This window comes from Corvus cornix, chromosome Z, assembly GCF_000738735.6.
Source record: "Corvus cornix cornix isolate S_Up_H32 chromosome Z, ASM73873v5, whole genome shotgun sequence".
Lineage (NCBI taxonomy): Eukaryota > Metazoa > Chordata > Aves > Passeriformes > Corvidae > Corvus > Corvus cornix.
This window is the reverse complement of record NC_046357.1, coordinates 30,577,858-30,604,470: the sequence shown is the minus strand read 5'-3', so window position 1 is coordinate 30,604,470 and position 26,613 is coordinate 30,577,858. Positions and strand designations below refer to the sequence as shown.

The following is a 26,613-nucleotide window of genomic DNA, read 5'->3' as shown; positions in this document are numbered from 1 at the left end:
CGGCCTCGGGGCGGGGCGGGGACGCGGCGCGACCCGGCGCCGTCGGGGGGACGGGGCGGGGCCGCGGGGCCGGCGGCGAGCGGCGGGTCAGGTACCGCGGGGGGACGGGCGGGGCCGGACCGGACTGGGCTGTCCGCCCCTCACAGCCAGCCGGGGGGGGCTGGGGAGGGCGAGGGAGACGCGAAGCCCTCCGTCGCAGGCCCGCCGAGGCACCTCGTACGTCGCCGGGCCCCCGAGGGATGCGGGGAGGAGGGTCTGCCAGCCCTTCCCCCGGCTCTGTGTGTGTGTGTGTGTCTCGGCGCGGAGGAGCTGGTTGGGAGAGTGTCCAGCAGGGCTGGGATCGTGGGTTTGTGAAGATGGTGCACCACAGGCGTTATCAATGTTGGTGTGTAGTGTGGCTTGGTTTCTGGATGGAGTGGCACCTACAAGGTTTTTTCTCTTTTTGTAGCAGAAAAAGACGTTTTACCCACAGACGTTTTCCTGTTAGTGAAAGGAGCAGCCCCTACAAAGCTTTCCTCCTTTTGGAGCAGGAAATGACCCTGCACCTACAGACATTTGACAATTTCAGTATCTAGTGTGGCTTGGCTTGTGTACTGAGCAGCCCTGACGACGTTTTTCTCTGTTTTGGGAGAAGACAACGACGTTAACTTCTTTTCAACAAAGCTCTGCTATAGTAAATTTAATGAACAGGCAACCTACCAGTGTCTGAAGGGGGTCTGCAGGGAAGCCAGACAGAGACTCTTCGTTAGGAACTGTAGTGACAAGGAGTAATGGGTTCAAACTTAAAGAAGGGCAATTTAGGCTAGATAGCAGGAAGGAATTTTTTGCTGTCAAGTTGGAACAAGTTGTCCAAGGAGGTTGTGAATGCCCCAACCCTGGCACTATTTTAAAGCATTTTGGATAAGCCTTTGATGCTTTTTCTTGGTCTTAAAATCACGACTCAAACACTGTTAGAAGGGAAAAAGGGATTTTACCTTGGTATTTATTTTAAGGATCTTTAGGTGCACACCTCCAGGTCGAATGCACCGCAATGCACACCACAATGCCCCCACCAAAAGATCAGGTATAACATTATAGGTCTTACTAGTTAGCATATCTATCAAAAATTCCCCAGTGAGAGGCTTGAATGAGCCCCCCTCCCCAAGGAACCTTCCCCATGATGGTTCTATCTCAGTTTACAGAATGTGTTCTGGAGAAGACCTTGAGGTCTGGGGCACACTGATCTGTAACTATGAAACTTCTAAAATGTTTAGTCTCCTAGCTGAACAAACAAGTCCAAAAATGTAGGCAAAAAGCACTAAGAATACAGAAGTTGTAAAAAGGTATAACGGGTATAAAAGAAAAGGCAAAAAATCATCATGGCATCACCTTGAGCAACCTGGTCTAGTGAGAGGTGTCCCTGTCCGTGGCATGGGGATATTGGGACTGGATGATCTTTAAGGTCCTTCCCAATCTCTCAACATTCTATGATTCTATAAGTTACTTGCTTAGCACTAGCTACAAGTGGTAGCTAGGAAGAAGGGTGATTAGACATTGGAATGGGCTGCCCAGGGAGTTGGTGGAATCACGGTCCCAAGGGGCATTTAAGAAAAGATTGGACATGAAACTTGGTGTCATGGTGTGGTTGACTAGGTGGTGTTCAGTCTTAGATTGGTCTTTTGATGATCTCAGTGGTCTTTTCCAGCCTAATTGGTTCTGTGTGATTCTTCAGGTGATTCAATTAATTTTTAATCTCAAAGACAAGGAGTCTGTCTGTGGCCAGAGTGCTCCCACATCCTTACTGTGCCCCAGCCAGAGGAACTCTCCGTCATGCTGCAAATGGGTCACCTGAGGAGTTTGAGTAACTCTTTCTCAGTAGTGTGTTGGATTTTGGCCTATTTGAAGTTTGCAATGAGAGTATGTGGCACCATGATAAGTTCTGCAGTTCCCTGTCAGTTAACAACGGGTCTGACATGTAATAACATGGAGCAGCGGGCACAGGGTAACAGTGGAGGGTTGAATAAACAGGAAGGGTCGCAGATGCAGAAACTGTCACTTTTCCCCCATTTTCTCAGAGTTCTTCCATTTAATAAATTAGTAGCATGGACAAAATCTGAGTGCTCCCTTTATGTCAGCGTCTTTTGAATTAAAGAGTATTGTAGAAGCTATGAAAATTTTCAAGTTTTCCCAGGAAAGTACTTTCGCGCTGATCTCTTTGTATAACCTGCTGTATAAGTTATAAATCAAATCTGTCTTCATTTAAAGGTAATTTTCAGTTTGAGAATGAGTTTGAAATCATAGGAAACTGCACAACTACCAACTTTCCATTCCAAGTTTTAAAGTGTGCTTTAAGCATTATGCTTGGTACTTTTGACAAACAATGCTTTCACAGGTCTATTGCATTGTTTAAGGTTTTCTGCCATATCTTCCTCTGTGTCTCATTTCCCACTCTGCTTTGCTTGTTGCCACGAGGTGTAGCTTGTATTTTGTTGACTCAAACACAGTAATGTTTTTTTTGCCTTGCTATCTATTTTAGATACGAGGTTGTATATGGAAGTAGTGCTTTCTACAATAAGGAATTCTTGGGCACTTTTCCTAAAAGTGATCTGAAGCCTCTTCATGCTTAGCCGAAGTATTACCATATTCTAGTAAACATTATTATAATGAAGTGACAATATTTCTTTTTCTTCCTGTCTGACCAGGAATGTCAGGTATCCAAGCTGAAGGCATTGCCCAGCTCTTCCTCATGCTCCTATCTGCATGTGAATTCAGTTCCACCCTCTAGTTTGTTTAGAACTCTATACCTTTCAGTTTGTTTTAGCCTTATGAAGTGATGGAAGATTTTGTTGGGAATTGTTTTACACAGGTCATACATCACCCAGCCAGATATTCAGAAGAGTAATGCTAAACAGGCCATTGAATTTGTCATTTTGCTTCAAGCCATCTGCACGGTTTCGGGCTCAGGAGAAAAATTATTGGAGACATTTTGTTTTCCCAGTAGAATGGTATACTAATCTTGGATTATTTTTCCTCACAGTCTTGCATTTGGAGCTTGCATCTGCATTACTTTTAACTTGCAAAACATTATTGCATCAGCAAAAGTACAATATCTACTTTCCTTTTTCTTCTTTCTTTTTTTTTCTCCTTAGGGAAAAATGTGTCTCAGAGACTGCTGACCTCAGACCTTGCAGAAACCTGCTTTATCAGGCAAGTGCCTCAGTTGGTCTGTTCATAAGGTATACTCAACAAAGTCATTATTTGCCTACTGAAGTTGCCCTCTTCTCTCTTTTGGCAAGACTCTTCAGCCTTTTCCATTCTCTTTTGCAAAGAGCACACATACACTCGAATGTAGTCAGCACAGTCCTGAAAGCAAAGGTGATTCATGGTGAGCATATAACTGAATATTATACAGCTGAGTTTGGCTGTATTTCTTGTACCAGCTGAACTGATTTGTAAACGCAAAGTTGATGCAAGCTCATAGTAATGATGCATTAACAGACTGCATGAAATTCTAGTAGGATAATCCCAGTCAGTTTTAACAACGTTCTCACAGAATATGTCTTGCCAATTTATATGTTGCTATATTAGATTTTTTTTTTTTTTTTTTAGTTTCCATTAGTAAATGTGCCCTCGGGATTTTCTCCTACTAATTTTTAAAATATAGGGAGATACTTAGTACTAGAGATTGTTGTGTGTTGCTTTATTCAAGTAAGACTATGCTCACAAAAATGACAAGCTAATAAACCCTGTTTCCTCAGAAACAATTTTTCTAAGTACACCATCAATCATTTCCATTATTTCTCTTTTATAATGTTGTATTTGCCTACACCACTTTTTTAAAGTCCAGTTTCAGTACACTAAGGAACCTGGATAAAATGTATTACCTCAGGATTTAGCTGATTTAGGATTTAGGCTAGTAAACTTATAGAGTATTCAACGCTTTCACTGTTCATCATGTGTAGTTCATGCCTGCTGTTGTTAACTGTTTCTGAATGCAGTCTGGGCATATCTTTGAACTGTTAAAGAAAGAGAGCATAAATAACTGTAGGATCCAATTTGCTGAGTTAAATCCATTCACAAAGTCCCATTGTCAACCATGGAGAGGGGCCATGACCTGCTACTACCCTGAAGCAGGAAGTAATTAGATAACTTCTGACAAGGCAGGTCTCAATTTTTGCCCTACATATATAAATTTGTCTTTATTTTGGGAATTTTCGCCTGTTTTTCTCTTAAATGAAATATGCTAAATTTATGCCCTCAATATTTCAATATGAGCTAATATATGTTTAGGAGTTGGATTACAGAATAAATATACTCTGTTTTAGTATGTTTAAATTCCTGAAAGTTGGTTTATGTTATCTAAAACAGGCCAATCTTATTAGAAACTTTTTAATACAAATGAAGCCAATTTTTCTTGTTTGTTTCTCTTACCATGGAAGAAAATTTTAAGGAGTTAAAGCCTTTTTGTCTTTAAGAAAGTGAGACCTGTGGTATTTGACTATTTGGAGATGAATTAGCTTATCCAGCTTTTTTAAAGAGCAGGGGTAATGCTTTTGCTAATAAAAGGCAACTGGCAAAAGGAGTCACACGTTCTGGCTTGCACATTGGCCCACCATCACTATCTTAACTTTATAATTTTTTTCAAGAGATGTTGGTGGCTGCCAGTACTGCATCAAGAGGAAAACACTCAAAATGAAACTGAAATAAATGAAAACCCAAAACTCCATTTTTCTCATCCTGTTCACTCCCAGCCCATCCCATAAAGGACACATTGTTATCCAAATTATCTTTCAGATGTTAAGCAAATTTGTACCACATTCACAGAGTCAATACCTTAAGGTTAATAACTTGTATCTCACAGCAGTATTGCTTGTGTGTTACCTCCTTGTTTACTTCTCAGACATCAAGAGAGCCTCTTACTACTTTTTCACTATGCTTGTACATTCCTTTGGTAGTGGGTCCTAAAAATATCTGTGGTTTTGAGAGTATGTTATCATATGGTACTTCCCTGATAAACTCAGAAAAGTTCAAATACTTCAGAAAACTTTGGAGAAAATTCTGACTTTGGATAGCTGACAGCTGTTTAACATATCGTGGTAAAGACTGGATTGTTTTTAGTGTCTTTATGAGTCATGGCATAGGGTATTGTTGTAGCTGTGCTTTATGTCTAACATTGAAAGTCTTAATAATACTTTTCAGATCTGAAAAATTAAGAAATAGTACATCCACACTACTGTATGTCTTCATTCTCTCACATTTTAATGTGATCCGTATGAATTTCCAAGAAAAAAAGTCGTGGTACTTCCAGTATTGCTCATTATAGGTCTCCTTTTTTTGCTTAAATCTGCATACATTGTTCATACAAATTTCCACAGAGGGAAAAATGTAACTTTTAAAGGTCTGTATTTATTTGAAATGTAAAAACAATTAGTGTTGCTTTCTGTCAGTGATCACTCTGAGAAAAACTGATAATAAACAAGGTAATTTTCTGTTCAGATGGTTAATTGCTGAGAGATTTACCAATAAAACGGTATTATTTTACTGACAGTAGATTGCATTCCTTCCTATTGCCAAACCTTTTGTGGACCATTTAGTCTGAGGTTGTTTACACTCTCTAGCTATCAAGAATCCTCGTGGAGATAAACCTGATCCTAGTCTACTGGGATGCAATGTCAAGCTGTAACTTAGCTAGCCCAAATGGAATGGAGGAGTAACTCCTTGTCTTTTTCCTCTTTCTGTATTGTTTTACTTGAAGCAAGTGCCAGTAGTCTGAACATGAGATGAAATAAAACTGGAATTTAAGATTTGGGCTTTGTTGTTGTTGTTTTTAATGTAGGAAAAAGGCCCAGCATTTTTGTCAGTTTTTTAGACTTCGCAATTGATATTTTTAACATTCTGAAGTTAATTGTATAAATTCCAGTTTTGATGTGAGTATTGTTAGATGTGGCTTGGTTTTCATCCCCTCATTGGAACACAGGGTGGAGTTATGCTTGCATTTAAGAAAGCTATCCTTGTGAAATGGCTAAAAAGAGAAAAAGTCTTAAGTATAACCAGAAATAATTTATCAGAATTTAATCTATTTTCAATTACTGCCTTTTTTTCCCGAAGTAGTTTTATACATTTGGTACTTTTCTAAGAGCTAGTGTAGACAGGAATTAATTTCTTGTATTAAAAAATAGAGACAGAGCAATAAAAAATTCAAACCTTCTTTGCAATTATAAAATGAAACAAAGTAACATAAATCTACAGAAAAGAAAGAAAAACTTTAAAATAATTTAATGTCTGAAAATCCTGTGGTGTAGAACCCAGATCTGAAAATGATTATATGAGGAAAAGGTTGATGAAATACTGTCATTTATTTTTTCGTAATCAGACAAATGTAATGGATCAATGGATGGAATTTAGTATGAACCACACTAACTTGCTCTTGAATTGCATCAAATTATTTACAGTGACTATTTTAGGAGTGATTAGATATATGTGATAAAATCTGGTTCTGGAAGTCTTCTCTGACACACACTTGGTCTTTATCAAGGCTGGTTGTCTCTGAAGACTGTGTCTTCATTACATTATTTAAGAGCTAAATCTCCTATAGCTTGCTTCTTAGTCGTACCAACTGAAAGAGCAACACTTGCTGAACACGTGCACTGTGAGGTGAGATCTCTTAGAAGCTATTTTAGTACTGTTATCTAGCCTATCATACATTCAAACCACTGCAGACAACTCCTTGGCTGTTATGGTTGCACTTGAAGAAATATGAACTGCAAGCTTCCAGTTCTAGGTATTTTGTTTGAAAACATTCAAGACAGCCTTGAAATCAGAAAATAATTCCTTCATCCTTCAGTCAGACATTTTTTCTATTAATGTATTTTAGCTTTTTCCTTGTAGACACTGCTTTTTTTAACATGCTATCTCAGAGATAAGAGGGGGAGGAGGAGGAGATTGTTACTGTCTCTACTGAGGCTTGAATTCAGAGAAAGTATGTATTGCTTCTTTTGAAGTGATACCCTTCTGTTTTGTAGTACCTAGTCTACACAAGTCTTGTCAGCTCTCCTGTGCAATGATCTTATTCAGAAAAAGTGCTGGAAGTAATGAGAAAAATGTACACAGCACTTGCTGGCAGTCCAGAAGCAGTGAGTAAATTAAAGTATGAACAACACGAGCATTAAGCATGGATAGTTTGTCTTGTCTAGAATTCAGCAATAGCAGCAGCTGGGAGTGAGACAGAGGCAGAGATTCCACTCCCCCGCTATATAATCTTTGCAGTATTGATACGTAAGTGAAAACAAGGTGTTTCTGGGTATTTTATGCAGAGAGAAAGACTGTGCAACAATTTCTCTTGGGTACTATGCTTGTGTCAAAAAGGTTCTTGGGAAAGTCATATATGTTCCAAAATGAAGGGCTGAAGTAGATACCAGTAACTGGCATTAGGTGCAAGGAGGAAGAGAGGTGAGGATCTGTGTATTTAGTTTTCATGTTTTGATGCTAACTTTGGCACCTTAGTTTGGTATTTCAGGAAAAGTGGGTGAGCAGAAATGAAGGCAAGTAATGAATGCAGTAAGTGCTATTAATGGTAGGCAGATAAGAATTTAGAGTGTTGTTGCAAGGAACATACAGAGAGGGAAGAGTTGGGGTGGATGTCTTGAAAGCTGTTCAGGGGAACTGATTTAAATTGCTGTGATATTGGTAATTCATGTGTAGTTTTCAAAGTGCATCAAGCAAGCAGTGACAGAGGAAGTTCAAATGTTAGTGTAAGAAACACTTGCATTCCAAAGGTACAGTTAAATCATCTGTATGCCTCTGGCACAATAGGTATTTCTGAAAAAAAAAGCCAACAAGCCAAAACCCTGTGTAATACTTAATGGGATGTAGTTGTTATTGGCATTTTGGTATATTCTAACAGAGCTGATGTGGAACAATGGAGGAATTATCACATACCTGTTCCCTGGCATTTACTTCTGGTTTTGTTCTGAGTGGTCAACCCAGAAAAAACTGGGGGACAGAGTAAAAATTAGTGGACTGATACTTAAGGAGGAAAAACTTAGGAATTGAAGACACCAGCATGCACAGTTGTGGAAAGTGGCTGTCTTAGAATGATGCAGTGAAAGAAAGGGAAGCTTCTTCCGGACTGGATATGCAAAGAAATAAAGTATACACGCAGGTAATGTTGAGCTAGGGAGGCATCACAGCACACCTACCAGTCCAGAGCCTCAGCACCAGGGAACTGCTGCTCAGAAAAATTCCACATGTTAACCTCATGGCTTTAACTGTAGGAATGTAATTGTGTAACTAGCTATGCAGAGAAATGCTGTAACTCCTTGTGTAGGCCCATGTTCTTATGTAACACCTTTCCACAAAGACCTGGTCTTTTGTTCATTAGTGTATATGAAACGTGTGTAAGCATTGACCTACTTTAAACATGCCTGTTTATGAGTCACTGGTATTCCACCTTTGAAAGAAGCTTTCCAAATACTATGACATAGTTGCTTGTTGAAAGCTGTAATTAGCCAAAAATTGGCTATAGTTACAGAAATAATAGTCTCAGTTCAGATTGGCACACTTAGGATAACTTAGTTTGTTGTTTCACTTCATATATGCTTCACTATTCCATTTTGGTTTTCACAGTGAAAGCCCAAAAATATTACAAGAATTAATGAAATCTCCCCTTGTTCTCCATGAGTTTGCTCTGCTCTCATGGTACTTAATTATACCACTTACACTTTTTAACAATACTCTTAGAATGTATCAGGTCCTCTTGTGTTGCTGCTACAGAAGGCAGCTCCCACAAATGTAAGGAAGCTTGAAAAAAAGCTCCACTGCTTATACTAGAAAAAATCTGGAGGGTGAGAGTAGCTCCCTTAGGGAAAAGATGACGCTTTCTTACTAGCAATAGACTGGCATGCTGAGGTCTTGCCAGGGTAGGCATTGCAGGTATCCACTAAAATCCTGATGATTTGTACTCCATTTCAGTTTTGCAATTAATTCAGGGCCAGAGGGTGTTTGGTGATGTTTGCTAGACAGCGAGGTTTAAATTAAAAATGACACATGAGCTGTGAAGTGTAGAGAAACACTGATGAAACTTGCAAGCTGGACTAGGAAACAGAGAAAATGATACCAGTCCTACCTGCCTTCAGAAACCAATACTGGGATTTTATGTCAGCATCATACGAGAAATACTTCAATTGTATATAGACACAGCTTCAGTGTGACTTTCCATGTCATGTGACAGAGTTAGCTTCGCCCTTCTGATTTCCTAATATTCACAGCCATAGTTCATTTCACTTCCTGATTGCAACAGGAATGATTCAGCAGTGTGTTGGAAGCTGTTTTATTTTGCATGTCTCCAACTGTAGGTTAGTGCTGTAGGTTAATAAATGTTAGCCTTAGTCATTCTGGTGGCTAAAAATATGAAACAAATATTAAACAAGTGAGTCTACCTAAGGAAGCCTGATAATACTGTTTTTCTTTTAAGTTTTTCCCATGTTTCCAGCTAAAGGTTGGTAATGCACAGAAAACACAAATGAAGTTTAAAATGCACTGGGTGATTCCTGTGTATCCAAATGAGCATTTAACACTAAAACCAAAATGTCCTTGTTTCTTTATTCACATAAGTGGTGAAAGTTAAGTTTCTGTGTTGGCTTAGCCTGGCAGGAATAACGTGGTGTGTAACAGCTAAAATTCTTGGTAATGCAGAGTCATTAAAATTTTTTTCCGTGAACACTCCTTAGAATATGGCCAGTTCAGTAATGACGTATTCCTATGCAATTTATCTTATAAAGATTTCCAGATAAACTATCTGACTAATTTTTTTTTTAAATCCATAAATCATAACACAGTTATTTTATATTTGTTTACTACTGCACAAGACCTCTACAGCAAGCTCAGTGTTTGGTAAAAATGGATACATTGCTTCTTTTTATACCACTTTTTTCCCCCAACAATAACTGTTCTGTTGCTTCAGGAATTTGTTGTATATATGAATAGATGAGTACACATATTGTTTGTAACTATGTTTAAAATGTCTGTGCACATATGTTTTAATATATGTATATGTATGTATTTCTTTTTATATTTTAGAGCTGTGATGGCCAGTCACCAAGCAGAAGTTCAGAGTTTGAAGCTAGATAATGATTCAGTTATAGAAGGAGTAAGTGACCAGGTACTGGTGGCAGTTGTGCTCAGTTTCACTTTCATTGCTGCTCTGGTATATACGCTTTTAAGGTGAGAATGTGTTGACAGGAATTAGTCAACATACCTGCATTTATAAAAATCGTAACTTTCTTGACAATTTTTTGCATTGGTAGATAAAAACTGTGATTTTGTGGCAGGAAGGAAGTGACTGTTAGATTGCTTACTATGTTTAATTGTTTGGCACAGCTAGAATCAAAAGTGGAGTTTAATTCTTCCTTATCTTCAGATAATTAAGCTGAATAGTGTTCATCATTCCTGAAAATGGTTAAATTCACAGTCTGTATGGCTGCTGTGTCACATTTGGTTAAAAAGTACAGATTTGTCAACAACTCCAAAATTAAAATTGGAAGTATTCCTCCAATGTATGTTCTAGCTGCAGTCTCTTTCCAACAAAAAAACCAAACCAAAACAAAAAAACCCCAACTAACCAAAAAAACTCCCCAAATCCAAAAAAGTTGACTGTTTGTTTTTTTTTTTAATTAGTATGCTGTAAAACAGTGGACTTCAATATTAATTCCATACAGGAAAATGTTACGTTCAGAATTCATGATCAAGTCATCAGAGCTTATTTTCATTTCAGAGTTTTTCTTTGCATCCTAACAAATATCTTAGCCTGTGGGTTTTGGGAAAATGAGTCTGAGCTTCAGATTGGGTCCTTTTATTTTATTTTATGGATGTCCGTAAACATCTGAACACAGAACAGTTGTCAAAACCAAGAGAACTCAATTTTAGTGACACATTGGCATCATGGAACTTACTGAAGAGTATATGTCCACATGAGTATACTGCCGGGGTAGAGTTACTTGAGAGCAAGCTACAAAATAAACTACAGGTAGAAAAACTTGGTTGGACTGCGAGGTGGTGCTGCTGTTCAGGACCAGGAGATCACAAAGGAATCTTAAGAAGTGCATTCACTTCACCTTACCTTTTTTTTCCTGAAGCTGTTTCAGTTACTCAGATTGCTTTAAGAATGCCTCTTTTTCATCTGTTCTGTTATGATTTCTCTACCCCTTATATTGACATTTTTGGCAGTTGCGATTTGAATTTTAAGTGTTTCGTTTGAAAGTCAACATTTTATTTTTGAGCTTTAGAAAGGCAAGTAAGAAATATTAAAAAAAAAAAAGTAAGTGGAACAAGGGTCAGCAGTTGGCAAGAGTAGCAGGAGTTCAGTCAGAATTAAGTTCAGGAAGATGATGCATCAATTATGAAGAGTTTCTTAGGGAGGAAGATAAGGCTAGTTATTGACTACCTCCGCAGTGTAATGAGGTAGGTAAAAAGTTTGACTGTGAATCCTGTTACATACCTTGATGGTTTATTTTCTGGAAGGGCAAACAAACTGAAAACACAAAGCTTCCAGGCTTTGGAGGACTGCATTGTATGATTCGTGGCCAGTGACAGGACTCAAGGAAACACGTGAAGCTGAGTCAGAGGAGATTTAGGTTAGATATCAGAAAAAAGTTCTTCACCCAGAAGGTGGCTGAGCATTGGAACAGGCTCCCAAGGGAAGTGGTCACAGCACTGGCCTGACAGAGCTGGAGATGTGTTTTGGCGATACTCTCAGGCACATGTGTCTTGAGGGCCAGGAGTTGAACATAATGATCCTGATGGGACCCTTCAACTCAGCATATTTTATGACTGTGATTCTATGACTGATGACTGAAAGTCTTAACAGTATCCTCTTAGCTCCCTGCTCTGCCTTCTGGTACTTTTTTGAATTGTCTGTATTCAGCAGCACTCTTCATCTACCTCCTTTGTATTGTTGCTATCAAAATCTGCTCAGTATGCTAGAAAATCTGTACAGTACAAAAATTATTGTACTTTAAATTTATTTAGCACTGAGGGAGAAAAAGAGTGTTTTCTTTTTCTTCTCTGGTTACCTTAGACAGCACAGTGATCTTTGTGTTCCTTATACGGTGTTCATTTTCTTTGCCTTTCGTGCTTCCGTATCAACAGAACAGGAATACCTAAGTTGGGTAGGAACAGGTCATGGGTAAGTATACAGGAAAGAAAGCTTACAGTAATGAATAGTTGCAGGAACTGAATAAAAAGGGCAACTAGGAGCAAGGAGTATGTGTTGCAGTAGATTTTAGGGGGCAGAAGCAGAATATGGAGAGAACTGTTAAGGGATATGGTTGTTGTACTTGTTTTCAGTTGAAAGAACTCAATGAAGTATCACATCAGGGCTTCATTCATGCTTCTGGTGGAAAAAACTTATGAGCCATAATTAACATATGTAACAAGTTGCAGATGTGTAGTTCAGGCACTGTATGATACTTTTGTAAAGCTTGTATGCTTTTGAGTTATAAATTTTGATACAATGAAACCACATTTTTTCCATGATCTTTTAAACCGGTGAGGTTGTCATATTACAAATGAGGTTGTGAAAATTCAGTGTATTCAGCAAATTAAAGGAAGCCTGACCCTTTAATTTCCTACAAGGGATTCCTCATTTGTCCTAGATGACTTATCTGTTCCTTGTTTATGGATCTACAGGTTTAGATCTTTTAAATCCCATTCTTCTATCCATCATATGGTTTGATTATAAGATCAAGTCAGTATTTTCAGCAGAAGTGAGATCTTACTCCTTGGAAGTTAACAGTGTCCATCACTGCACAGTCATGCACCAGTCCCCTTAAGTACTGTCCCTCTCTTTCCATGTCTGAGACTGCGCACTGTAAGAGTAGGCAGCCTTCCTCCTTCCAATAATAATAGTTTGGTGGGGCCCTCTGTGGTACATAATAGAATCTTTCCACATCATGGGACCTTTTTCCTCAAGTTTTGGCATGCTAACAGTCAGAAATGGGGCAATAAAAAGCCTTTGCATCTAACTTTATTTCTTTCTGGCTTGTGTTTGATAATGCCTTTAATTACATGGCACCATGCTGATTTTTATTTATTTCATTTTCCTTTTCATACTAATTGCATGACAGATGTTATGAATTTGATATGTCTTGAGCTCTGCCTGTCCCTTCCTGAACATTGCATGGTTTTCTGCTACCTCACCATCTTATGCATAAGTGACAGTACATGCTGTACCTCTACAGCTCTACAAATGCTCTCGTGATTTCAGCATAGTACGCGATACCAGGGTAAGGTTCATATAAATGAACACTTTCAGTAGCAAATTTGCAATTAGTTGTTTATGGAGAAATCAGAATAAACTGTCTTAAAATTCGCACCTTCCGTTTGTGTGTGAATCAAATTGAATTTCAATATATATCAAACATTCTGGCAAAATGAAGTTGTGAACTATGTTAATTTTGTAGGTTCTAAACAGAAAAATACTTTTATACATATAACATTTATGACAGACAACATCCACAAAATCTGACTCATGGAGACCAAGGGTGCGTAAGAAGGGTTTTAATATAGCCTTCCCATCATATAACTTTCATATGTCACCCACATTAGTGTTAAATAGATTTGGTTTTTACAGACAGCCATGTAAATATTAGCATGAAAACTATGGCACTTGTCTGTTTCTCTCTGAAGAAAGAATGAAGCAGACAAAACGTTAAACATAGAAGTAATGCAATACTATGATTGCCCACATTAAATGAAGGAAAATATTGCAGAAGCTCCTAGAGCCATTGAGGAAATTATATGGTATAACTGCAACCAGGAAATGTCCTAGAAGTTCAGCCAGTCCTGACAGAGGATCAGCTTGCCTCAATATCCCTGGAAGCATTGCAACCTGTTTTTTGATTTAACTTTTAGTTCAGGATGGATGAAAATAACCTGAGTTAATCTTGGCTGATTTTGTACACTATGCAGTTAGAAATGTGTTTCCACAAGCCTTAGATAACTGTGGGAAATAATTGCTCATATTTATAGAATGGTAGCCTTATTCTGTCCCCTTTTCACTCCATGAAGAGTCTTCTGTATGAACTGACATTTCTTCAGTCTTTCTCTAATGTTTAAAAAACGTGGGCAGTAGTTCTTATTATCTTCTGAACTTCTTTCAACTTCTTTATGTTTCTATGCATTTAGCCCAAAATGGAGAACAGAATCCAGCTGAGACCTCAAGAGTCCAGAGCAGAATGTATCATCATTGAAATCCATATGAATAAATAAAGCATAAAAATTCACATTTTTAATAGGCTGTTGACTTGTATTTATCATAACTCAACACCTCTGATTGTTGTCAGCACATTTTTAATTTAAATTCTGTCCCATTGTGCTTTAGAACTTCAAATTTCTAACACATCCATCCTTCTTTCTTCAGTGTGTCCCTTCCCAATGATTCTTCTTGGTGTATCTAACCTGTAGTTTGCTTGCCTGTAGAATCTTTCTTTTTTTAAAAAAGAGTGATTTTAAAAGAGTGGTTTCTTTTTATATCCAGTCTGCTGATAGTTACATAAATTCAATACTCTAAATGTAAGTTTGTCTACCCTTTCTTATGCAAATGTCATGTAGCAGATAAAATTGAAGTAATTAGGGGGTTTCAACTCTATGACTTAAGCAGTGAGTGAAAAACTAGTACTTTATGGGTAGACCAACAAATAAGAAACTAGCAGTGGAGACAAAAATGAAAACTATTTCTGCAATAAAAAAGCTTTCAAGCAACTTCATTTTTTGTAGGTTCATGGCTTAATTTTTTCTCAGATTAAAATCTAGTTTTAACATGGTTTAATGATTGGTTATGGAGTCTCTGAAAAATCTTGCTGCTGTACAGCTTTAAGTGCCCAGAGTAACTTTAGGATCCCAAATAAATTCCTGTTTCCTTAAAAATTTGTGTACTTCCTTTAGAATCCTTTATAGCAGGAAAGAACGATTTTTTGCCCTTTGTTCAATTTTCATATTTGTTTCAGTGAGTTATTTTTCAGTGTTGGATCACAGGGGTTTTTTTATTGCTTGTATTTCCTTTCACAGAAATGAACATCAGAACATACATCCAGAAAATCAAGAGCTAGTGCGAGCTCTTCGTCAGCAGCTTCAGACTGATCAGGTGCTGTGCTAAGTGTTGGCATTATTCAGCTCTGTGATGTGGGGTACTGTAGCGTGCAGAACTCTGAGGTTCTGGAAGAAGCTGATCTTGATAGTTGTGGCAGCTTACTTACTGTACAGAGGCATCCTTGAAATTCATCAAATAATGAGATAATGTAGCTTTTTTTCAATGGATGCAATAAGTAATTAAAACTAAATATTTGGCTGGTTCTTTTTTCAAAGATCTTTTTGCCACAAGGTGGAGTATGTTAGATTATGCTGCGTGCTTCCTGTAATGTTCCTGGGAACTTAATGGTAAAGGAAAGGAAATCTGGAGTACAGTTTGCTGAGACAGGACAGTGGTTAGATGTTTAGATTGATAAACAGCATGTAACAGAACAATGGCACAGCAACAAGAGCCAGGCAACAGAGTGAGAGAGGAACTTTTTAGCAAAGCCTTTAGTCACAGGACAGGGAGCAGTGGTTCTAAACTGAAAGAAGCTAGGTTGAGATGGGACGTAAGGAAGAAATTCTTTACTGTGAGGGTGGTGAGGCACTGGAACAGGCTGCCCAGAGAATTTATGGATGCTCTATCCCTGGAAATGTTCAAGGCAGGGTTGGATGGGGCTCTGAGCAGCCTGGTCTAGTGGAAGGTGTCCCTACCTATGGCAGGACAGTTGGAACCTAGTGATCTTTAAAGGCCCTTCAAGCTCAAATTATTCAGTGATTCTATGTCTGCATCCGGTTTGGACAGGTAGAGTCTAGGCCATACTTTTGGAGAATATTGAGAACAGTCTTTCATCATGATAATTCTTGAAATAATGACAGTGCATATTTATGTGGAAGACAAATACAGCAAAATGGGGAGAAAAACTGTTTCACGACAATGACACACAAGCTGATATCTGTGTTTGGGCTTGGAAACACTAAATGCTGCAGCTGGTAAGCAATGCAGTTCAGTTACCTGGCTCTGGACAGAACTACTCGGGATAATGAAGTAACAATATAGATCCGAGTTTGTTATTCATGCTCCAGCATGTCTAACCTGGCTCAATGTGAAGGACCAAGGAGGTTCTTTCTTTGTGGTCTTTAACTGGTTTGAAGCACACACTTATTTAACAGATGAAGGGAAAATAACGGTCTTGTCACAAAAACTCACTTGTTGAATCAATGCATTTAAGTATGTTTGATTTTTGCATTTAAATATATTTCTCATTTCACATAGTTCTTTATTTGACAGTTTGACTTATAGTAAATGACTTCCGTTTTATTATTATTTTTTAGAACTCAGTAGACTTACATAGAATAGTATCTCTAACACTTTACATTTTCCTGTTGTTCCAGCAGGATGCTTCTGCTGGTGATAGGCATCGCTTCTATACAGATATGTCCTGTCCAGTGTGTTTGCAACAGGCTACATTTCCTATAGAAACAAACTGTGGACATCTCTTCTGTGGTAAGCAAGCAAAGCTCCTAGGTGCAAAGATAAAATTAGTACAGAAATACAAACTTTTGGCGCTGGTACAGGCATCCTAATTCAAAGCTTTGTTTGCTTTTAACTGTTTATCTTTTTGTCTGCATAAGAAATATTTTTTTATAAATAGTCAAGAAACTACATTTATGAATAAACAGTCACTTTAAGATTGTGCTGCACTGTTTTCTATGCCATAAGGAATGAAACTGGTTAATTTTAAAATGTCAAAGAGTACAATTTGTTTCCAGTTTGGTAAAAAACGGAAGGGTTTGAGAAACATTTGGAAATGTACCATTTAAAAAACCTGTTTTAGAAAGAATAAAATAATCTTTATCTCATAAAATATTTTTTTCTTGGAAGTCCTGCAGAATTATGAGTAAGTTCAGAGTTGATTAAAGTGTTTGGTTTGGGTTTTTTTTGAGGCCATGTTTATATGTAGACCCCCTAGGTAGCATTTTGCTTCCTCTCCTTCAAGTTCCCAGTAGGATTCTTTCACTGCATTCATCTAGTTTTATGAAGTATGTCGTGCATACCATGCCTCCTTGTTTAAGTGAAAAAACAAGGAAGTTTGGAAAACAGATAAAGTACTCACATTTTTATATTTGTCTTCATCTGTTGAAACACTGATGATAAAGCCAAGTTTTTAGGATAAATTTTACATCTCTTGACATTTTTGTGGCTTCTAAATTTTAAACTGATAAAAATCTTAGTTATTTGCTTCTTCACTTAAGGAGTAAAAAATTGTGGTGTTTTCAGGAAATAATGCCTTAAAATTCCTGATCAGTTGAAGCTATTCCGGATTTTTCTCATTAATAGCATTGAATTTGAACATGTTAGTTCTTGGTATCTTCAGTGAGTGCTTATACAAAATTACATCGGAAAATGTGGATTTAACCTAACTGCATATATGCACTTTCTGTTGTTTCCCTTGGTGTGCAACATATTACTTCAGGCAATGTGTTTTTCACCTCAGGAGTTTAAATGAGTGTCACTTATCTTCACCAGGTTCCTGCATTATTGCCTACTGGAGATACGGCTCATGGCTGGGTGCCATCCGCTGTCCAATCTGCAGACAGACGGTAATATTTTAAGTCATCATGCGCCTGTCAGTTTGGTTGTCTACGATAGCCTGCCACAAGGCACTTACATGTGAGCTGCAACAGTGAGGCTGGCAGATAAAGAAGTCTGAGAAACTGAAAGAATGTAGAGGGATATGTGAGACAGGAATGGTGGGCATTCAGGTTTTCCAAACGTTTTGCTTTGACAAATGGCTCAAAAAACTCAGATTGTTCCTGCAACTCAAACATAAGTGAACTGCACTGATAACTCAGCTCTTTTTCTGTGAGGAATATATGAAAACAGAAAATTGTGAGATTTTAACTATGATCCTTTCATGCCTTCTGTTCAAGATGCTATTTAACTTCTTTTACCAGAACTTGCATCTGAAAGGCTTGGCTGTTGTTGTAGACTGCCAGTAGCAGCACAGGTTCCTGAGAAATACCCTGTCCCTTCCTTCTCTCCCTACCAAAACACCTATCCATGTCAATTTCTTATTTTGGCCCTATTTTTAACTTGTATGTATTATTAATTTCATCTTTGTAGAGCAAGCATTAGCTTACTTCCTACGCAACTTACTTATATTGTCAGTTTGAAATAATGTTCCTGCAACTCATTAAGGCTTAGGATCTCTGAGTTTGATAGTGTATGTTTTAACAAAAGTACATCTTTATTTTAACAGTGGACAAACTACAGAGCTATTAACTTCTGATGAATTATGTAACTCATGCTTTTGCCCCTCCATTATATCCTGCTTTGATTGTGTGTATCAGCAGGACAAATGACTGTAAGAACACAGTTGAAGGAAAGAAAAATAGGTATGACTGAAGAATTACTAGGTTTAGAGTGTAGCCAGTGAGGAAAAAGACACAAATAATAAAGGTGAGGAAAGCGGAAAAGGGGAAAATAAGTGATTTTTTTTTGGTGTCATTTCTTACATATATATTCATTTACCTTCCTCTGAGTAACAGATATATTGGGTGGTACTGCTTGCATGGTTATATATTCATTCTCTCCCTGTTTTATAAGTGGGGAAGAGAAATATGTATACATGAGGAACATGAGTCATACAGGAGGTTTGTGGCAGTACCAGGAGTTGAATGTACATTTGCTCATGCTCTCATTTCTAAACGTGACTGCCACACAGATTTATATTCAGTCGCCAGGTATAGAGGAAGCTTTTGAAGACTGTAATAATTACAAGGGCTATGTCTTCCCTGTTTCCTATGTTAGTCTGCATTTTATATCTGCACATTGCTTCCAAATAGAAGTCTCAAGTTTTCAGCAACTCCTATGCAGAAAGATAACATGCATAAAGTCATATTCACGTACATCTTATTTCTCTATGTTTGCATGAAAGTTAACCCAAGAACAGAGCAGAATAATCTGTGCTTGCAAAAGAGCTGAAGGTTAATATCTTTTTCTGCTAATTCATCCTGGTGTGAAGATCCATATGCAAAACTATGAATTTTGCTGCATGTTTGTTGTCATGCAAGGCAATTCTAAAGATAGAAGAAGAAAGGCCTCACTGATTGCTTCATTTGATTTTCAATTTAGGAAACAAAATTAGATGAATTTGGTAAATTAACTTTGTTCTCCAAATCATCTGTCCCACTTATGAAACATAAAGCATTTAGGTGTTTAGAAAAAAACATATAATCTTCTCTTAAAAGGAAGGTTCTTGTGTGCTTTTTTTAACAATCTCCTTAATATTCTGTGAAGAGCTGTAAGCAATTAATTAGTTAAAACTTAATAGCAGTATCCATGCTAGTAATTTTCATTTATTCTCTTATTAACTATTCAAGTAAACCAAAGGTTTTTCTATGTAGTTAACTGAAGATGAGTGTTTTACAGTTGCACATGTAACATAATCTCCCTGCTGTGCCTAGGTAACACTGTTCTTACCACTCTTTGGTGAAGATCAGCAGGGTGCAACCCAAGTGTTTCAAGATGTTAATGATTACAATCGAAGATTCTCAGGACAGCCCAGATCTGTAAGTTTTGGATAAATTTGGGTGGAAGTCAGTGATGTCAGGAGAGTTTGAGTGCAATTTTTTTGTGATTTTTTTTTTCCCCCCTTCTTTTTTTTTCCTTTCCCTGGGATATGGGTTTTCTCTTCCTGATGCTTAGGGCCTAGGCAACTTTTTCTTTAGGAAATTCATGTTTATATGGTTAGGTCAAACCCAAGACCTCAAAATTATTATTTTGTCATTTATGAGAATGTATGAAAACTTGAGTTTTTGTTGTGAGTGAGAATCTAGTAAGTCTTGAGTTTTCTGTTCATGTGTTAGGTTGGTTTTTAGATATGAGTCATTATTTTGAAAGGATCAATAATTAGTCAGTAAAAATACTTAATGAAATACATGACCGGCAAGGAAGAATACTCACTTCATTGATCTCTTTACCCTGATTAGAAGAATCTGAATCTGAATCTGTGCCTTTCCTCTCAGACAGCTATATGCTGTCTTGATTTTTCAATTTTCCTCCTCTTTTATATTACAGTCTTTATTCTCTGAGTAAAGAAAACCAGATTTTTTTTCTGTAAATAGATAAAAGGGGTGGTCAAAGTTCTACAAATGTTAGAAAGACAGCCTTGTGAGCACATCTCCTGTGTGCGTGTCCTGTTTCGCAAGGTGAAATGCACACACACACATACTTAGTAACCTCCCTCTTTGTCTTCATTTGTTATGGGATTTGGATATAGCAAGAAGACATTAGCAAGAAAAATGAACAGTATAAAGAAACAGAAGAGGGAGGGATGTTTTTCTAAACCACAAAATGTGTCGGTTTTGTCCAGAAGAGATTGAAAGTACCTTTCAGGCTCCATCAGACTTCTCTGTGAGCTGTGTCTAGTCCCCAGTAACCTGCCTGGGGGGTGCCAGAAATCTGGAGGTCATGCCAGAAATCTGCACTGAAGCCCTAATTGGACTAGATAAATTGTCTTTGATTTATACACAGTGTTACCACATCGAAAAATTCTTTCTCAACACTTTTTCAGCTATGGTAATAACTCATTTTAATGGAATTTAATGGCTTTATGTATAAACTGTGTACCATAGAAGGGAACCAGTATAAAAAAGTTTTAAAGTTCACCCCTCCCTACTTGTCACAACAAAAAACTGAATATTTTCTATTGAACAGTCTCTTACTAAGCTGACAGAATCATAGCAAAATGGAAAGGAGCCAGAAATTGATCCATTTAAAGGTTCTTTAGTTTACTTTGAAGCTTCATCCATCCTTTGGAAACTTGTGTGAATCACTGGTTATACACCAGGAGAGGGGATACTGTGTTTCTGAAAAACTGTAACCTATTCTGCTTTACCTATACCAAAGTTTGTTCTTGCAATCCTTGTTTGTCTTTCATTCTGATCAATATTTCACTCCCATTAACCTGTTTGCTGTTTCTCACTTTCCCAGTCATTTGTTTTCTTCTATTAGTAATTTCTTTTCCTTCATAATAGTTGCCAATATATGTTCTAGTGATGTATAGTAAGTGTATGCTTTTCATTATAGATTAACAGTTTGACTGTTTCTTGAAAACATATATAGTCTAAATCTGACTTTCTACCCAGTAAAACTAAACTCATTAACTCTTCCTGGATTTTCTTTTAATTCCTATAAACTGACAGGTTCTAAGATGTAATGTAGTTGTAGAAACTTCAGTTGAGCATGGATGAGTTGCTGAAGCAAAATACTAACTTTTGGGTTCTTTCTTTATAGATTATGGAAAGAATTATGGATCTTCCCACTTTATTGCGGCATGCTTTCAGGGAGATGTTTTCTGTAGGGGGCCTCTTCTGGATGTTTCGCATCAGAATATTCCTCTGCTTGATTGGAGCCTTGCTGTACCTAGCTTCACCTTTGGATTTTCTTCCTGAAGCTCTCTTTGGAATTCTGGGATTCTTGGATGATTTCTTTGTCATTTTTCTTCTGCTGATATATATCTCTATCATGTACAGAGAAGTGGTAACACAGCGTCTAAATAGATGAAATGGACAAAAGTGACCTAAAAGCAGAGTCAGTTGTGGAATGTTTTGAAAAGAAAACTATAACGTGAGTATGATATAGCAAGGTGCCTGTGTATGATTTCAGTAGTAACAATTTCTTAGCTGGTTATGTTATACAAACATAAAGGGTTAGTATGTGGTGATGCTTAACTGGAGTCTTTAATTTGTGCATTACCTATGCTTCATAAGGATGTTAATTTTATAATGTTGTAATAAACCACCTTCATCTACTTCCACCTGATGAACAACTGTGTGTAATGAAAGCAGGAAACACTTTTTTTGGTGTGTTGTGCTTTGTGAAAAAGGATTTCTAGCAAATGACTTCAAACAATAAGCTGGTTTGCATAATCTAGGTGTGTAAGAAAATTCAGAAGTTCTTCACAGTACAGTTATCATGGCTAAATTGTTTGATGTCTTCCTGTTGTGGGCTAGAGTTTTTTGAAATAAAAGTAGCTTTGTTTGTCTCTGTGGAAGAAGAAACCCATGGAACCGCATTACAATTATCACCCTGCTGTTTGCTGTTGTCCACATGCTTCAGAAAAATAAGGATAATACCTTGGTATTGCTTGAACTGCACTATGTACAGTTGCATGCAATTTGTACCATTTTACTTTTATATTTGGGAATATACACACAGTATCTGATCTACATTGAGAAACCAGTATTATGCATGTCACGCTCATTAGTGCTCTATTTTTTTAAGTGAGAGCATGGTTTTTCTCTTCAGACTTTTTTATTTGGTAAGTATGTATCTTGGAAGCGGAGGTTTTGTGCTACTTTGGGTCAATGCAATATGTCTGAAATGCAAGTTTGCATTTCTGTAGATGCATTAAAACATTTGGTCCATTGGGAAGGACACTCAAATTCCAAATAGTGGTTGAAATAAAGAAGTCGGAGCTGGATGTTTACACTACATGTACATGTACTTGTATGTGTACAGTGTAGATGTCTACCCAAATGTACATTCTGCAACACATGTGTACTAAACAACATAGATATTGGGGTGATTTTCAGTTGGAGTTTTCTTGGTTGGTTGGTTGGTTGATTTGGATGTGGATAGAAGAGGTTTTGAATTACCTTGAAAAATAGTCTGTGATAAGGGACCACAAAAAGATCTTGAAAATGTTCTCAAAAATTCCTGGGTATCCTTAACGCTGATTTTTTTTTTCATGTTGAATTTGAACATAGGCTGTCATAGCTATACAAGTGGAAAATACTTCCATTTTGAGCAATGATTGCCACTAGAAAGGTCCAGGATTTGTATTTTTTAGCTGCAGGAATGCCAATTGCAATTTAGCTTCCTGAGTACTTGAAAGACAGTGAATTAATAGGTGATTCTTTGTGTGTTTACATATATGGGATGAGACTTACAATGAAAGGGACCTTTTCACCACTTCTGTGTTTTCCCTGTGCAGGTGTCTTTCCACAGCTTCTAGCACTTAGGCCTGTGCAGGAAGATGGTAGAGCTGAAACCTCAGGTGTCAGTCATTGAGGATGCAGATTGTCTTTCAGTGTCAGTGCTCTAAATGACATTCATTTAAAACTAAATTCACTGATTCTTCATTTGAAAATTTAGTTTTGAAAATCCAAGGACATTTTACAAATGAACTGGAAAGCTAAACTTTTCTTTGTTGCTGTTTGTTAGAGATAGGCAGGAAGAGAAAAGGGAAGTGAAGCAAGGGTTGGAGAAAGAGAGCTAGAGAGAAGATGACATTTTTGGAAGTAAATGATAACTAACTTCTCTTGAGCATCTTGGTTGAGCTTTTCTCATTGTGTTAGCATTGCTAATGTATGGTGGCTACCTCAGTTAAAACTCTTTAAGGTATTATTGAGTAAGGGTGAGATATTCATAAGCTATTAGGTGCATTTACAAATCAAGATATTAGTTTAGGATGTTACGTAAGACAGGATTTCGCAGTTTGCTGTAAGTATAGTTTTTGATTTTGGGGGTTTTTTTCCCAAGAAATCTAGCTGAAAACAAACCTCAAAAATTCTTTTTTGACTGAGTAAATTTAACAGCCCCTTTTCTCCTGGAGTTTAAGTTGTAGCTCTGCTTAGAGAAGAGTGTGAACTGCTATTGTAGAGTAATTGGCATCTGTTCATGGAATTTGTTGATATAGTACCTCATCCATACTTTTATCCAATGATTATAATTTTCCCATGACTCTATAAATCCGGCGTGGATATAGATGCACATGAAGCTGCTTACTGATTGGTTTTCTTTAAATTTCCCAATTCCATGTGCTACTGTGAAGTTCTGGAAATACCCATCCCATCTAAAGAGATCCTGTGTATCTGAAATCATACACAAACCACATCTGAAAGATTATATGAAGTTTCCCCGTGTTCTTTTTCTTCAGTACATTTCTGGTAGCCAGAAGGCTTTCGCTCAGAGGCTTCTGCTTACTTTTGAGTATTGAGTAACATTGTAATTTTAAATTCAACACATTAAATGCTTGACAGAATTAGGACTGTTCTTTTCACCGATACGCGTGCTTGCTTGTGGATGTTTTTTTTGGTCCTGCAAGCCAATGATAAACAGTATTATGATTTGTTCAGGCCTTTTTGTGTAATGTGAAGATGCATCTGTCCTGCAACATCTGGCCGCTGCTCCTTTACACAAATCTGAAATAGCTATAAGTGAGCTATCTTGGGTACTTAGCTTGAGCTTAACCTAAGGTCTAGCGCTCCCAAGAAGCTGCAGATTAAAATATGAGCATGTAGTATTCCTGAACTGTGTGCTGCCAAGTCGTTCTGGCAGCAATGTGAAAGGTAAGGGTTAGGGCTGAGCACTGGCTTCAGAATGTAAAGGAAATACATGATGCTGTGTGCAGAGTGACTGCAAACATCACTGTGGTTTTGTCTCCTGAGGTGGGTCAGGTGTGTCACTAAGGGGGGAAAGTTAAAAAAGGAAAACTATAGCAGGAAGATATATGGGGATAAAATACAGTTCTTAAAAGATCACAGGGTCGCCAAAAGCTATGTGAAATATTTGATTGTTCTAGCAATATTAACAAAGAGGAAAATAAAAATTACACTTAATAGCTCTTAAAAAATAACTTGTAGCATCTTGAGGCCTAATGATCATCGCTGTATAGAGCGATCCATTTCTGTGCTGTTCGTGTGCCACACCATTGATGTCTGTGAGGATCAGGCAGAACGGTGTGGTTTGGGGATACAATTTTGCCGTAAGTTTAATAGAACTGTAGCAGTGTGTTATACTAGATTTTTAAGACAAAAGAATTTAAAACTACTTGTTGTTACTTTTAATGATAATAAATTGCTGTTAAAGAGATTCTCTTGAATTATTTTATTTTATTGCCTATCTGGATGCAATATTATTTCCCCTTTTTCCACTTCCACAGGTTCAAGATTTAAGTGTGGTGTCCCACCCTTAATGGGAAGGGAGTACTCAAGATTTGTAGATGCTCATGGTCAAAAGGAATGACAAAAGTCAGAGGGTCCACAAAAACTCACAAAGTTCTATTAGTAAATTACATACTTGACATGAAATTGGTATAAGTTAGTCCCTGATCTCCTCTATGAACACATGGCACTGGCTTTTGAACAGAGGGTCAGGGTGAAAGGGGAGAGAGAAATATAGAAATGAATTAAGGAGGGGGAGGGAGAAAGAAAGGGAGAGGGAAAGAGAGATCACCGGTCTTACCTCCAGCATTGATCCAGCTGGGGTGTCCTGTGGGTACCCACACACATGGGCTTAGTTGGGGTGCCTTTTATAGATAAATCCCCCCATCTTGGAGATCAGTTTCTCACTTTCTATGCACATCAGGAATCCTGTGCAGTCCATTCCTCTAGACCTTTCTGGAAATGGGTCAGAAGGCTTTGGGGATCTTTGGTGGTCTCCATCCCCTCTTACAGTCCATGACCCCTTCTCAGCCTCATCCCTGCACTTGTGCTGTGCTGTGTTGTGCTCATCTCCAGGAGCCAGAATAAGGATGTTTGTCCCAGAAATGTGCTGCCCTACCTCCTTATGGCCTCTTCTCCAGCCACATCCTGCTCTTTCTCAGTGTGTTATCACCAACAATTCTTGGCTGTTATCACCAACAATCCATGGCTGGCTCCACAGCTACCTGGCTGTCGGAGTTTGACACATACACATTAGCCCCCTTGTCTTCTAGGATTCTGTTACTTTCCTGCAGTTGTGATCGATTTTTGTCTTGGTGTCTGTGCTCAGGATGTTTAGAGATAACTCATTGTTTTTCATCTTTATGATTGCCATAATAAAGATTACAAAATTTCTAAGATCTTAGTCCCAAAAGTGTGTTGTACATCAGACATCTTTCCCTAAGCAGTCCAACCAGTTCCATCAGATCCATGGGCACTAAGCTTTCAGGCTGATAAACCAGTACAGATGATGAGTTAGCACCTTCACGTAACAATCCTCTAGCAAACAAAAGCATAAAGCCACGTGTATGAGAATGTATGCAAACAACAAATAGTCTCTGTAGATTTACAGGAAGGATGAAGACTGGGCTCGGAAGAACTGGGTGTGACTCGTCTGTGCTGCAGTCTTGGGCTTTTCTTGATTCATGTCATGAAAGGGCCCTGGGCATCAGGAAGACATGATCCATTTTTCTAAGCAGTGTCTAACAAATCATAGCTGGGAAGTCCACTGCCAGGTTGGGTCAAGTCTTTTGTTAACTTTGTAGCCTGCTTTGGTACACAGTTTCAGTGTTTATGGAAAAACATGTAATTGTGTATTTGGTAAGATGCTATTAAATCAGGTTGGAAGTTTGATGGGTATACACTACACTTGTTCTTATACCTGCTGCCCCTGTGCTTGCCATGGAAACCAAAGCTAAACACTTGAAAGTTCCTCAGCCAAGGCTGACAAAGGACATGGATTTTTAGGCGGTCTGTTGTACAGTTGCAGTTTTGGGTAGATTTTCTGCTTCCAGCTGTCAGCCAAACAGAAAACTGCCTGTTCGTCACCCATACTGAAAGCTACATGGGATTTGC

General features: G+C 37.9%; 1 protein-coding gene across 4 annotated transcripts; it reads left to right on the top strand.

The window, feature by feature from the left end:
* Positions 1-17: 17 nt before the first annotated feature.
* RNF170 (ring finger protein 170) lies at positions 18-24,928 on the top strand. Of its 4 annotated transcripts, none has more exons than XM_039566908.1 (8): positions 18-91; positions 3,129-3,186; positions 10,057-10,138; positions 15,043-15,118; positions 16,444-16,552; positions 17,576-17,649; positions 19,516-19,620; positions 21,347-24,928. In XM_039566908.1, the coding sequence occupies exons 5-8, from the start codon at positions 16,483-16,485 to the stop codon at positions 21,614-21,616; spliced, it is 519 nt and encodes a 172-aa protein (XP_039422842.1). In that variant the 5' UTR covers positions 18-91; positions 3,129-3,186; positions 10,057-10,138; positions 15,043-15,118; positions 16,444-16,482; the 3' UTR covers positions 21,617-24,928. The 4 variants fall into 4 exon arrangements, with proteins under 4 accessions (XP_039422842.1, XP_039422841.1, XP_039422839.1 ...); XM_039566907.1 differs by having other exon boundaries at positions 58-91; positions 10,057-10,200; XM_039566905.1 differs by having other exon boundaries at positions 58-91; positions 10,057-10,200; positions 16,441-16,552.
* Positions 24,929-26,613: the final 1,685 nt, after the last annotated feature.